The 14,860-nt window shown below is 43.2% G+C and overlaps 1 protein-coding gene across 2 annotated transcripts in view; it reads left to right on the top strand.

Annotated features, from left to right (window-relative positions):
- Positions 1-367: 367 nt before the first annotated feature.
- Positions 368-14,860, top strand: part of LSM11 (LSM11, U7 small nuclear RNA associated) — an 88,509-nt gene continuing 74,016 nt past the window's right edge. Inside the window, exons 1-4 of one of the 2 annotated variants that reach the window (XM_025923557.2) lie at positions 368-850; positions 6,101-6,240; positions 8,620-8,703; positions 9,166-14,411. In XM_025923557.2, the coding sequence (XP_025779342.1) occupies positions 406-850; positions 6,101-6,240; positions 8,620-8,703; positions 9,166-9,576 (1,080 nt within the window). In that variant the 5' untranslated portion in view covers positions 368-405 and the 3' untranslated portion in view covers positions 9,577-14,411. Of the gene's footprint in view, positions 851-6,100; positions 6,241-8,619; positions 8,704-9,165; positions 14,412-14,860 lie in introns of those variants that run through there. The other variant, XM_086703996.1, reaches the window with a different exon arrangement.

Genomic DNA, 14,860 nt, shown 5'->3' on the forward strand with positions numbered 1-14,860 from the left:
CTAGCCCCCAGTAAAATTTAGCATGCAAAACGGGACTCTGATTGCCCTCTTCCAGCCTCTTCCCACCAGCTCAAGCTACGAGTATACTACAGTTCCAGAGAGCAGACAAACGCCTAGCGAAGCTTGTTAAAATGCTGGTTCCAGGATCCACCCCCGGGGAATCTGGAGTATTGACAAACATCCTAAGTGATAATGATATAAATGGGGAAACACTGCCTTCAAGCAGATGAACCTGTTACCCGAGCGCCCAGGCGGAGGCCGGCTGCTCGGCGCCGAGAGCGGACAGATGCTGCCTCCCGGTGGCCGCGCCGGCGCAGTGCAACCCCAAGCCGCGGCTGCGCAGTGCCGCCCTCTGGCGGCCCCGCTCCTTCTTCCCATCGGCCTCGGCTTGCGGGCCTTTCAAACATGGAGGAGCGGGAGCGGGGGGCGAGGTCGGCTCGCGCCGGGAGCCCCGCGCGCCCGCCCAGCCCGCGGCTGGATGTCAGCTCTGACAGCTTCGACCCGCTGCTGGCCCTGTACGCGCCCCGCCTGCCGCCCATACCCTACCCAAACGCGCCCTGCTTCAACAACCTGGCCGAGTACGAGAGCTTCCTCAGGACCGGGGTCCGGGGCGGCGGGCGCGGGCGGGCGCGGGGCGCGGCCGCGGGCTCAGGGGTGCCCGCCGCCTCTGCCGGGCCCTCGGCTAGAACCCGTCGCCGCCTGGACGCCCCGGCCCCGGACCCCGAGCGCATCCAGCGCCTCCGTCGCCTCATGGTGGCCAAGGAGGAAGGGGACGGGGCCGCCGGGGCACGCCGGCGGGGTCCGGGTCGGAGCAGGAAGGCGCCGCGCAACGTGCTCACGCGAATGCCCTGTGAGTCCGGCGGGCGCGGGCGGGGCGGGGCGGGGGCCGAGGGCCAGGCCCGCTGCCCGGAAGGTGGCGGCCGAGGGGGCGTTTGCAGGGTGCTAGGGGCTTGGTGCGGGTCTGCGCGCCTGAGGGAGAGGGTCTTGATGAAGGTTGCAGAGATCATCCGCGGCCGTGAGGAGGTTCTCCTTGAATAATGTGGGGAAGGGGGGGCGTGGGGAAGGAAGGTCTTCTGGAGTACCGACGGGTGAGGGAGAGCGGTGGGGGCAGAGTGGGAAGGCTGTAGAGGTAACAAGGAGGGGCTCTAACGGGGTCCATGCAAGTGGCTGCAGAGGTGATGCGGGGCCCGCAACGAGGGGCTACGACCACGAGGGTGATGGGCGTCTGGAAAGGTGGTGGGGCCTGGAAAGCGGACATCACCGGGAGGAGCTGCACGCCACAGCCAGAGGGGAGGGGCACAGCCAATTTTAAGGAAAGGAGAGTGGTTAGTGGGACTGGCGATGACGGGATGGAGTGTGAGGCGATCTGTCCCTGCAGTTAGAACAGGGGACATAAATTCATAACGCCTGCACACTAAGTGACACTCCTCCTGGGGTCGTAGCAGAAGGGCTGTGCGGTCTTGAAACACGTATGTTCGCGTTCCCAAGTCACAAGTGCTGGAATGCAGCAGGCACCAGTGCCACTAAAATACAGACACTGTTTCACCGCCACCCTGCCGGGATGGGTGCAGGACTGGGTCTGTCAGGCTCCTGTTACCATATGCGCAAGTTATTTTAAGTTCTGAAGGTGTGAATGGCACAAGGGAATCTCTTGGAGCCTAATAGATCCTTGGAGATCTGTAAACAGCAAGGCTGCTAATGTGTGAGTTAGGTCTTCCACCAGTGGAATGAAAACAAGCCAGGGTTATGTCTTCTGTCATCTGGCAAGCAGTTCTCACATCTGCCAGGGAAGACAATGACCTAGTTAGCCATTCAAAGCATCTGTATCCTGATAGCTAAATTGTAACATTTATAAATCACTGGCTTTGGAGTGGAAGGTTGTGTTAAGCGAGTTGCTTCATTCCTAGAAATGTGTTTGTAAAGAGAGAAACATCCTGAAAAGCTGTGTGCTGTTAGCTGGGTCTTGGTCAGATCATTTCCTGTGACAGTGCTAGAGCATTCTTGGCCAAGCCAGGGTGCATCCCAGCCTGCTTCCCCAACGATAACACAAAGACAGAGTGTGCATGTAGCTAAAATAAGAGTAGCTGCGGACCTTGTTTTGCCACTATCAGATCTTTGAAATGCTCTCCAACTCTCAGATTGTAACATTTATTTCCGTTTTGCCAGTTGTGGCTTTGCTACTGATATTGTCAAAGAAAAGACATACTTCTGTATGGCGAGTGGTTTTGGCTTTACCTACGGAGTACTCTGTTATATTAGTATGACAGAGCATGAAAACCAGCTTTGTTGGCTTTCCACAATTAAATATGTGCCTGCAATCAAGATCTCAGAGTGTGCCGTAGGCACTGAAAATTTTTATCACTCCACTGGAAACGGTTGGGTGTACATGATAGAGATGGGTAGACGTGACAAAGAACTGATGAGCTTCAGAAAGCAAGAAAAGTACAGAAGCATGGGTAAGATTAAGTTTATTCAGACAGAGTTCCTATAAAAGGTTGTCTTCAGGTCTTCAAGTGAATTTAAAGAAGGGCATGGTTAGGGATGACAGTAATTATTTAAAAGTTAGGCTATTGAAGTATAATTTGTATGCGGCAAAATTCACCATTTTAAAGTGAGTTTTGACAAATGTGTAGTCATGAAATCACCATCACAATAAGGATACAGAACAAATCCATCATCCCAAACAGTCCCTTTTTAAGTCAGGAGATAATTTTATTGTTGCTAATTATGGCTACAGTTATTTAGTGGGCGAGTGCTGTGCAGTTTGCGAAGCCCTGTAGATGCTTCGTATCTTACTTTACCCTTAGATACTACTTTTTAAGTGAGGCTTGTTGAGCATCACTGCTTGCCCAAGATTACATAGCTAGTTAGCTTGCAACTCGGTGTGTCCAACTCCAGGGCCTACGTGCCAGGGCCATCATGCTAATCTCAAGTGAGGGAACAGGGGAGTACATTCTCATGTTTCTCTGCTTACTTCTTTTGGTGGGTGGAGAGTACCACATAAGTGAGGCAGACGGTGTGTGTCTAGAACAATGAGAATGGAATCTGGGTCCAGAGAAGGATGTATTAAAACATTTTGAAGACCAAAGGGTTTCTCTCTGACTTTGTTATGATAGATAGTGGGGACCATGGTGTATATTCTTAAGTAAACGGCAATGTTTCTCATAGTTTAATTTCTAGTAGTAAAATGTATTTGGTGGGGGACGGTGTATAGACCACAGATGCAGGGGTTCGACTGCTGGCTTTTTTAGTTTTGAACATGAACACTAGCTCCTCCACTTTCTCGCTGTTTTATGGAGGCAAGTCACTTAAACTCTTTGGGGCCTCAGTTAGCTAATCCATTCAAAGCATTTACCACGGTAGTACATGGGGAAATTCTCAGTGATTGTTAAATGTCCCTGTGATTGTTGTAGGTTGTTGTGGTGGTTATTATTGTTTTAGGCTGTCATAATTAAAAGCTCCAGGGCAGGATGTATGTATAACCTACCCGAATTGGGTGTTGACTCAGCTGTTTACTACATAAGTAACCTTGAAAAACTAATTCAAATGAACATTTCTGAGCCTCGTTTTTCTCATCTAGAAAGTAGGGCAAAATAATAGTACCTGCGTGTTAAAGTTGTGAGGATTAAATAACATACATAAAGTTAACCTTACCCCAGGGCCTGGCTCATAGGGAGTGCTCAGTAATTGGTGATGATGATGGCTAGGGAGGATGGGAGTGAGGGGACCTCGGAGGCTGTTGTAGTGAACCAACCATCCCATAAGACTCTGGGCTGTATTGGTTGTGGGAAAAGAAAGGAAAGGACAGGTCATACTTATTGAGAATCCATTGTCTGAGCCTAGTGTGGCCACAAGTAGGGAGAAGAATAGAGTTTAAAATGACTGGGATTTAGGGGCGCCTGGGTGGCTCAGTTGGTTAAGCGTCCAACTTCGCCTCAAGTCATGATCTCACAGCTTGTGGGTTCGAGCCCCTTGTCGGGCTCTGGGCTGACAGCTCAGAGCCTGGAACCTGCTTCGGATTTTATGTCTCCCTCTGTCTCTCTCTCTGCCTCTCCCTAGCTCTCACTGTCTCTCTCTCAAAAATAAGTAAACATTTAAAAAAAAAAACAAAAACTTAAAAAAAATGACTGGGACTTAGAAGGTTGAGGCCTAAGAATAGTAGCAGTGGAGAGGAGATCTGGAAGAATAACTTCAAAGATAAGGCATATATATCTTTTTGTTGTTGTATTAAATTTTAGAAGCTTGGTTCATATTTGGAGTTTGTTAGAGAGACTGCTGGAAAGAGATTCAGAGTGTGCGTTCCGATTCAGAATTTTTGCCTTGGTAGTTTGCTCTGATAGGTGGTGCTAGTAATGTATTTTTGATCACACAGGAGTGAAGTGCTCCCTGGAATTATACCTTATTAATAAATCTTTGGAAGAAAAATCAAGGGAAGAGTACAGATATGAGAGTTGAAAGACCTGAGTTTGTCATTTGTTTGGCTAGAATAAGAAACTGTTGTTAAGATATGTGCTTGTCTTTTTTCTCTCATGTGGGGGTTCAGGGGTAAAAGTCATACCTCTCTATTTTTTTACAAGTTAGGAAAAGAGTGGTCTTTCCACTGTTTGTGGAAACACATATGGGGACGGGGGAAGCAGTGAATGTGTATAGGCAAAGAAACTAATCCAGGTTTCTAAAATATTGAATTATAGAGACTTATTCTCAAATAAATCTAGAAGTTAACTAGTCTAACCTCATTTTACAAATGAGGAAAGTCAGACTTGTAGAGAAAAAGTTACTCAAACATTCAAGGAATTTTAAAATATTGCTACAGGTAAGGTAGATGATGAGGCCAGACCAAAACTCTCACATTCCTTTCCAGAGCCTCTGTCTCTGCCACATTGCCGTCAACTGTGCCTTCTTGCTGAATCTTCAATCTGACATAAGCTCCTACTTCTCATTGGCTAGGTCACTTTCTTCAGAGTATTTTCTTTTATTAATTTATCACTGCCATGATGTATAAGCTGACCCATGAGTGAGGGATAAAGAGGTCAGGAGGAACCAGCTTAGTTATCCAAACTGAAGGGCAGGACTCTTGTTCTCTTTCATACTACTAGAAACAAAACAGAGATTTTGTGTTTACTATTGATGGCAAGAATCAATCTCCAAAGAATTATGCCTTGCAAACTTGGGAGGGAAAGACAAAGACTATGTGTGAGTGTGAGTGTAAGTGTGTGATTGGACATGTGGTTTTCTTTTGGGAGGTTTTATATATATCGTATAGCCATCATATTGTGAAAGCTAAGTTAACATGAAGTAATAAAAATAAAATTCATCCCTCTTCACAAGCCCTGAGAAAGAGAATCCATCATCATAAAGGCTGCAATTTATAGTTCCAGCATTCTTCCCATGAATCGTCATTCTCTTTTTACGTGATGCTTATCTGCAATGTCCTATGAGCCTAATGCCCAGCAGGTGCCTTTCTGTCAACAGGCTTGGACTGAAACCAGGTCTCTTCCGTCTAGTGTAAAGATGGTGTCCATTGGAACACTAGTGGTTCCAGAGAGCTTGTCCATGGAGTATCTCAGATGGGGGCCAAAAGTCCATTCTCTCGTTAGAGGACTGCACGTGTTTAAGGGCAGATGTGTTACATGGTTTGTTTCCTTTAAACATATGAACAAGATTTTTAGTTTTTTGAAGAGTCAAGCTGGATATGTGGTTCATGAGAATTATCTTTTAAAAAGTTGTCTTAACCAGGCACAGAACTGAGAAGAATTTTGCTGCTGATGTGTACATTTAATGTGGGTCCCCCCCCAAATGTTTTTAAATAATGGTGCATCTTAGAATCAATGACATCATAGAACATGGGATATACAATTAGCGAAACATTCGGGTGACAGCCATATGTATGTTTGATCCTCATCCGGGTGGAATCTGGTCTTACTTCAGTGTGTTGCCCATACTAACCATGCTGCCCATTGGGCCTTCTCATTTCCATAGTGAGGTTGCCACTGCACCATGTTGCCTGGTGTTGCTGGAGATGGTTGGCTGGTCTTGGTTGCTAATTCTGAGAATGAAGGCAGATGTTTACATTATGCTGTCTGCTCTTGTCTTGTTTCAGTGCACGAAGGCAGCCCTCTGGGTGAGCTCCATCGTTGTATCCGGGAGGGGGTGAAGGTGAACGTTCACATTCGCACTTTCAAGGGTCTTCGTGGCGTCTGTACAGGCTTCCTCGTCGCATTTGACAAGTTCTGGAATATGGTAATTAAGCCTTTCTCAAAGGGCTGGAGAGCTCCTAAGGATTAAATCTTTTATATGTCTAAATGACCTGAGTAATTTTATTTAGGAAAACCTATAAAATGACTTCCTAGAGGAACTAGAATTTTTGCATTCTCTTGATCAACAATAAAAAAAGTTCTTTTTACTGCTTCCTTTTCTTTAAGGCATTGGCTTTCAGCCAAGGCAATTAAAAAACATTTTTTTTAATGCTTATTTATTTTTGAGAGAGAGATAGTGTGAGTGGGGGAGGGGCAGAGAGAGGGGTACAGAGACCTGAAGTGGGCTCTGTGCTGACAGCAGAGAGCCTGACACAGGGCTCAAACCCATAAACCATGAGATCATGACCTGAGCCGAAGTCAGATGCCTAACCGACTGAGCCACCGAGGCGCCCCTCAAGCAGGGCAGTTTTGCCCTTATTTCCCTCCTAGGGACATTTGGCACTGTCTGGGTACTTTTTTTAATTGTCACAACCATGGCATGGAGTATTACTGGTATCTAATGGGTAGCATCCAGAGGTGCTGCAGCACATCCTACAATACAAAAAATAGCCCCCCAGCAGCAAACCATTCTCTGGTCCCAAATGTCATTTGTGCTTACGGAATAAGGATTTATTTTATCTGTTTAGTAATTCTATGTCAATTTCCTACTAACCATTCTTTCATTCATTTCAAAATATTTATTGATTTTCCACTTTGGCTGGTACTTTACCACAGTGCTAGGTACAGAAATTTCAGAAAGGAACTTTCACTTTATAGCATTTGGGAAGATAGATAAAGATAGAGGGGAAGCAGACATACTAATAAGCAAGGCACTTTGCATGGTGTTTCCTTATGGAGTACATGCGCCCCCACACTCCTAGAGGCTTACTGTCTGTTTACCAGACATTCGTAGGAGGGAAGAGATAGATTATGGCACAATTATACTATGAGACAAGCAATTAAAATAGGAACCACCAGGCTTTTCATATGGTCTTCTACCTCTAACTTTTCTTTTTCCTGTGTTTTATCTTCCTCCATGCATTCTCCTGGATGAGTATAATAGTTGCTGACTATTTATTAAGTACTTCCTATTTGCTGTACAGTGTACTAAGGATTTATAATATAGTATCTCAGTGAACAAGGTCTGTTACTGTTCCATTTTACAAATGAAGAAATTGAGGCTAGAGATATTGAATGATTGGCCCAGATCACACTGTTAGTAAGTGGAAGTACTAGAACGTTGTCCCAGGTCTTTCTGACTCCTAACACCATCTTTTCAACCACTGTGGAATCAGAAGACCTGGATTTGAATCCTAGCTTTACCACTTGGTAGCTCTGTGACTCTGAGCAAGATGGTTTCTCTGAGGCCACTTTTCTTATCTCTAAAATGTAGGAAAAACTACTTTACTATTATAATTTCACCTTTGAAGGAAAAGTTTTTAAGAGAACATCTTTGATGACCGGCATGATAATAATACCGTCAGCTTATATTTGTAGGGTGAGTCACACTTTTCAAACTGAATTCTCATACCTGAGCTCATTTGGCCCTACATAGCTGTCCTCTGAGGTCCATCTTTCAAAGACAGGAATTCCCCAACAGTTCTGTATGGAACCCTGGTTAATACCTGTTCATTGTTGTCGTAAGACCTAAATCTGATGAGGGAAAAGAAGCAGTAGAATAGTGTTTCTCAAAGTATGATCTAAGGGCATCCTACATCAGAATCATGGAATTTCTGGTTAAAACAGAAAATTCCTTGGCTTCATCCCAGACCTACTAAATCAGAATATCTAGGAAGTGGCCTTGGATTTATATTTTAATAAGCCTCTTAGATACATATGCACACTGAAATTTAAAAACCTCTACCATGCATTTGTAAAGGCCCCTTACCATAGAAGAAACCTATCTTATATGGTGGTAGCAGCTTGGAAATCTTACTCGGAGGGCTCCAGGTATTACCGTTTTCTCCTGCCCAAGAGCTCAGTCACTTGTTAAGTTTAGTTCTGCTAAGTTAGATGTTTATTCTCCTTTTTATTTATTTTTTTAAAACTTATGTTCCACCCGTAGGAGGATTTTTTTTTTAATTTTTTCTTCTTAACGTTTATTTATTGTAGAGAGACAAAGAGAGACAGAGCATGAGCATGGGAGGGGCCACAGAATCTGAAGCAGGCTCCAGGCTCTGAGCTGTCAGCACAGGGCCCAATGCGGGCTTCAAACTCACAAACGGCGAGATCATGACCTGAGCCAAAGTCGGACGCTCAACCGACTGAGCCACCCAGGCACCCCAATGTTTATTCTCCCTTTTAAAATGTTTTTTCTAGAAGCTGTAAAAATAATATTTTTAATTCTGCCTTATCTTTTTTTCCCTTTGGGCTGTTTCTCTAGGCACTTACCGATGTGGATGAGACCTACCGAAAACCTGTTCTAGGCAAAGCGTATGAACGGGATTCTTCATTGACTCTTACTAGGGTAGGCAGTTTACCCTGGCTTCCTGAGTACCCAGCATGCTTTCAATCTTAGACATTGAGATCACTGAGTCCGGTGACCAGGTTTTCTTGGGGAGAGAGCTCAGTTGCTGTCTACTCTGTATGCCCGGACCAGGTTCTTCATTAGTCTCTTCTCACGCATTCAGCTAATCACAAATGAGTCTGTGCTTCTGGCCTGCACGTTATTTGAGCAGCAAGTTACCTCTTATAAGCCTTAAAAGTCTTTCCATTTTATACCAGAAAAAAGCAGGTGCCTTTTCTCTTGACGTATTTATTGATTTACCCGAATTACGGCTAAACACAGAAAAACTCACTGCTTTTTAAAAATTACAAAGTGAGAAGTCCATAAAACCTAATTCATGAATATGGTGTTTTTTCTGTATATTCAAAGAAGGATGTTGACGGCTGAAGAGAAGGCTGATATTTATCATTACTTTCCTTCTAGCTATTTGATCGCCTAAAACTTCAGGATTCCTCCAAAAAGGACGCAGATTCCAAGTCTGCAGTTGAAGATTCCACTCTGTCCAGATACTCCCAGACATCCACTTGGAAGGTAGCTTCGGTGTGGGGACGAGGAGACACTGACCGGGGCTCACGCAGGCGTTCCCGCTCCGTCCCTTCTTCCCTGCAGGCGTCTGCAAGGGAGGAGTCCAGGTCAGAGATGTCAGGGAGGACTACACGGACAGAAGGGTCAAGTGCAGGAGGTACCTTTTCCAGGGCTACCACCCTTTCCAGGGGTCAGCCCCGTAAGAAAAAGCGAAAGCCCAAAGTGGATTACCAGCAGGTATTCACTCGACACATAAATCAGATTTTCATTCGAGGCGAGAATGTCCTGCTGGTTCATCTTGCACAGTGACCAGCTCGGCATCTCTTGAGCTTTGGTTCTTAGAAATAAAATGCATGAACCGCTGCTATGCTGTATCCTAGTATCCCAGTGAAACTCTGAGTTGGAATGATTCCCTCTGGTCCTGCATGTGCAGAGCATAGAGCCAGGCTTGGGCCCTCTGGAAGATGAGCTCCCTCAAGCGGACACAGGCCTTAGGAAGGTGGGGGTTTGCGTTAATATCAAGGCAAAAGCTGTACAGAGGAAATATGCATCCAGTTTGGTGTCATGGTTGACTTTAGACACTCCAACCAAATATCAGATCTTCCATTTGAATTAGGAGTCATGGTATGAATTAAATTCATCCCACAGACACTATAAGGATGGGAATAAAAAAACACCTCAAAAAATGCTCTCATTTCTAAAAGCTAGTGCCCTGAGTACTCATGAATTTGATTCTAAGAGTAGTAACATAAATTGCCCTGTAGCCCTGCACCCACAACTTGTAACTGACCTTTGAATTTTGCTCTACACCATTCTCTCTCTTTATCAAGAAATGTAATTTATTACCTTTGAATATCTGCAAAACTAAGAAAGAAAGCCACTAACTTATGTAAACTTTGGATAGTTGGTATGCTTAGAGCAGCCAACAATGAATACTCTGTTGTTATCCCTCTCCTTAGTATGTAAAGGGATATGGGAATTCATCAGTCTTCCCCACTTACCAGAGGTAGCTTCTGAGAATGGCATGCCACATGGGACTATAAGATGCTCATGAGGTGGCTTCTTGGCCTTTTCTCTCACTTGTGTGGCATGGTGTAGTGCATGTACCCACTGTATTGCCCTTCTGTATGTAGTGTGAACTGTCCTGTGAGCTTTATGGCAGGAGATTGTGACCTACATATCTGGCTTCAAAGAGTTCTGCATGGACTCAGTAATACATATGCATCACATGGTTGGGAGCTTCCTTTCTGGGGAGGGCTGGCCCGTGTAGACTAACTTTCAGAATGGTTTTTCCACGAAGTAGGAGTGATAGTTTTATTTCCTCAAGTCACGCCAACGAGGTTCTCACAAAGTACAGTGGGTGGCATCTATAAGGAACACTTTACTTACTGCCTGGCTTGAGTAATGGGAGCACTGTAGTACTCTCTAATACTTCTACTTGAATCATATTATATGCTTTTTCAATCACCAGTACAGAATAGGCTACATCTTGACGCAGACTGTTAGGCAATATTGATTTTTTGTTTTGTTAGTTTATATTTGGTTTTATTTTATATAACTTACATTCAAAGTGAGAATAAGAAGTAGCTAACTAGTTAAAATGCTTGAAAAAAAATTCCCTGCTGCATTTTTTGTGTAACTTAGATAAGCCCTCTGAGAAGCAGGGTGAATAATGTTTAGGGAGTTAGGGCACCTGGTCCTTCTGCTAGCTGGGCCACTGGGCCAATGAAAGGAGAGCAGACTTAACCCCTCTGTGCCTCAGTTTTTCCCATCAGACACCTACCTCACCGGGGCACTGAGACAGAGAATTTTAGGAAGGCATTTTAAAGTCTCTAAACATGTTTAAGTGCCATGAGTAATTTTTACTAACTATATTTCATAGCTCGATAAGAGTTCTATGTCTTATGAGCAAGGTAGGTGCTACATAAGAAAGTCATCTCTGTGGCTGTTGCAATTTTGAACTTGTCATCAGAAGGCAGTGATATCTTCAGGAACTATTTTCCATATTCCATTCCTTCCTCCTAAAGGACAATGGAAATTCTCAGAAGAATATCCTCAGTAAAAGAAGAGTAACATTTCTTTGCTGCTTCCCCCACAAATGCCAGCCCCAATCCTTTTCTGATCATCAGAAAAAATTCCCCTGAACTTTTCAAGAGGTTTATGTGATAGTACCAAAGGGAGATGCACATCTAAAAATGACACATCCCCAAAGGGGAATCTGTGGAAGATGCTTCGTTTCGTTTACTTGTTTTTATTTTAAGATGCAGTTTAAATATACTCTTTAGAGCCAGATCAGATGCAGTAAGCATTTAGAGAGGTTCCATGTTACAAAGTCAAGCAATTGTCTTTGGAATCTGCTAATCTAAATTATCTTCTAAATAGTATGTCTAATAAAATCTCAGTTCCCCAATTAATAGTTATCTTGTTTAATCATCAGGCACCCCTGCCTCTGCATCTTTACCAGTCTCTCCTGTTAGATGTCCTCATCTGTCTACCCTTCTGTCCTCAGCTAGAAGCTGCAATAGATACCAGGTTTTCCCAGTAAAGTAAAAGTTTGGTATCAAAAGGAATATATCACTTTGCATTCATTCTAGTGCCTGACTAAATCTAACGTGATTTGTTTTAAACACATGCTGAGTTTTCATGTTTGTATATAATTTTCATATATCCAGATAAGGATTGGTTTACTGCTTTTCTGTCCAATATAATAATTCTGCCTCTGAAAATAATTTTAAATCCATGTGATCAGTCTAATGTGCCCATTGGCCCCCATTTATCGGTTCAGTTTTGGACAGTGATTCACATTTAGTAAATGTGCTGTATTGCATAAAGCATGCCAGTGTTTTATAGGGAAGTCATTTTTTTTTAATTACTGCCTTTTCTTTATTATTGTAGAAATATTTCAAAAGGAAAAAAAAATTGGTCCTAAGAATGTGTGTGCTGCTCAAAATATGTCATCATCTAGGACATTATAATAAGTTGCTATGAAAATAACTGAAGTCTTCCTCAGGACAAAGAAAGAAAAAGAGAAAGTAACAGCCAGAATGGTAGAGTTCTGGAGGCCCCCACGAGCTTACCTGAGGGGTCCCTATGTTGCAGAAATGCAGCAAAATCTGGTTTCTAGTATTCTCCAGGGATTTGGGCTTAGGACAGTTGGTAGGAATAGTACTTATTTTTGAACATCCAACTTAGGTTCTTCAAAGTAATCTCTAGACATGGGAATCCGTTCCGAAGACAGTTCATGGGACACACCTCTTCTCCAGAGCACCAGATTTGTTAGATAACAAGGCATCAAGCAATGGAACATGGGTTTCACACCCAGAACGATTTCATGTGCTGTTCTTCATACATAGAGGTGATTCTGTGGTTCTACAACCAGGAGAATGTGCATTTTAGGTTGTTGGTGCTAGTACTTGGGAAGCGTTTATGCTTCATTTCAGAGACTATCTTATGATGGTGGGTCATTTGTGTGATGGTTAGCCAGTGTTAGCAGTGTCTAAGACAGATGGCTTTAGACCATTTGGTACCTTGCTGTCTGTGCATGGTGCATATCAAGTTAGAAAGCCTAGAAACCATTAGCATTAAAGTCTAGGTGCATCAGAATCCTTGGTTTGAGCTGTTACTGGATCAGAAGGGACTTGATTTATCCTTGTGGTAAAAAGTCCAGGAGTACCTTAAGAGGTTGTGAAGACATGAACTATGGGCTCTCTTTACTCCTCAGAAGCCTCACAAAAATCTAGTTATACCACTTTACCCTTGAGAGAAAAACAGAAACCTAACTTGATGCAGAGGAGTTTTTTGGATTTCTTTTTGCACTATCCTCATAGCTGCTGACATGGGCAAAATCATGAAATAGAATTGATTCTGTAAATTTTCTCTAATTTTTGCCTTTAGGAATAATTAAAATTATTCAAAGACAGCTGTCTGTCACTGGTGCTGCCCCAAAACTTTCCCATCTTTTATGTATTTTTTATGAATGAAATAGTCGCTGTGGGAAGTCCAAGGTTCACGTAAGAGTATCATGGCATAAATATAATGGTTTAGCAACTGTTTTAATTTTTCTTTTCCTGTGCCAGATATAGAATACAGTCAATCCCTTTCCAGTAGCTTCTGTTCATCAGCCTATGTTTTCCTGGGCAGTAACTCCCAAAAGGCTTTTCTTAGTGATTATAAAGGAAGAAAATCTTATCTGGGCTTATGTTGCAAAGGTGGGTGGTCTGTCACTACTTTCTGGCAAATTGAGTTGATGGATTTTATATAAGCCTTTGGGATGCCTGTCACAGTTTCCTGGGCTCTGAGGAAGGGTTGCGCCTTTTTTACTTTCAGTGTTTTGAGTATTTTTCAAATGTTTGTAAGTTCTCTTGTGCCCCTCTAATAAAAATGAAAGTTATCTGTCAAGGAATGGCTTTGCATGGTTCAGAGATCTAGGGGAAAAGAAATAAGTACACCTGAGACCTTCAGTTGGTCTTTTATTTATTTAGAATAAAAAGTAGTTTGATAAGCTACCAGAGTTAGTGTTGCTTTAAAAACACTCTCTGAAAAGATGGCAACTGTCCCTCAGGAAAGCTATAAAAGCTATTCCCAATACATTGCAATTGCTTTTGATTTTTACTCCTTTGGAGCAAATGTCTGATGTTATGTCTGATGTTATGTTTTTAGATCTGTGGGGGAAAAATGTCTAAACAATTTTAGGGGGTATTATTTAAATGATTATCTGGCTAATTTGTGTGAGCTAGGTTCTAGGGCAGCTGTCCAGTTCTTTTTCTGTTGTCCTGACACTAACACAGATAGCAAGCGATGTCTTGAAAAGTGATCTGCTTATTTCATACTGACATCTAAAGACATTAGCCTTCTGTTTGGCAACCCTGGGTATACCCCTCTGCACCGTGACTTATTGTGTTTTTTAGGCAAGGCTAAACCTGGTGACCCTCTGTATTTATAGTTTCACTATTCATATATAAGCTGCTAAAAGAAAAACCATAACTTCTCATCTTGTCTTGAAATTACTCTTAATTGTGAAGTTCACCTAAATTCTTCATGTTTATGGAGGATTGCTGCTAGTAACGTCAGTTTGCAGTGTTCTGCTGTAGGTATGTGTCACATGGGAGTCTGGAAACTGTAATAAATATGATTGTGTTAATGTACTGACTGCTTTGTTTCTGCTGATTTTGAGGGGCGGTGGAGGGGAGGAGGCAGGGGAGTCTATTACCAGGTGACGATACTGACCTAGAAAGTGAAATCATCCCAAGCCATCTCAATGTTGTAACCTTGTGCCTTTTCTTCACCAAAGCACACATATCTACATCAACTATCCTTGAGGTAGCTTTGGTCTTCCATGTTTATTAGAAGTTTATGCTTAGAAAAGAAACTTGGCCCACATTGTGAATTGTCTCTTCTAAGCCCCAAGCACTGGTAATTTCCCTGTGAATTTATTCTACCTAATAGCTCACTGGCATTACCCCCTCTCTTCATGATCTGCTGAGATCACCCCTCACTCTGCTCCCTTGGGTTTTACCACATTTGATTAATTGATCCTTACATGGTTCCAGAAATATTTGAATTTGCCACCAGCAGCTTCCCTCTGTGCATGTAC

Source organism: Puma concolor, chromosome A1 (assembly GCF_028749965.1).
Source record: "Puma concolor isolate L17-30 chromosome A1, mPumCon1.1.hap2, whole genome shotgun sequence".
Lineage (NCBI taxonomy): Eukaryota > Metazoa > Chordata > Mammalia > Carnivora > Felidae > Puma > Puma concolor.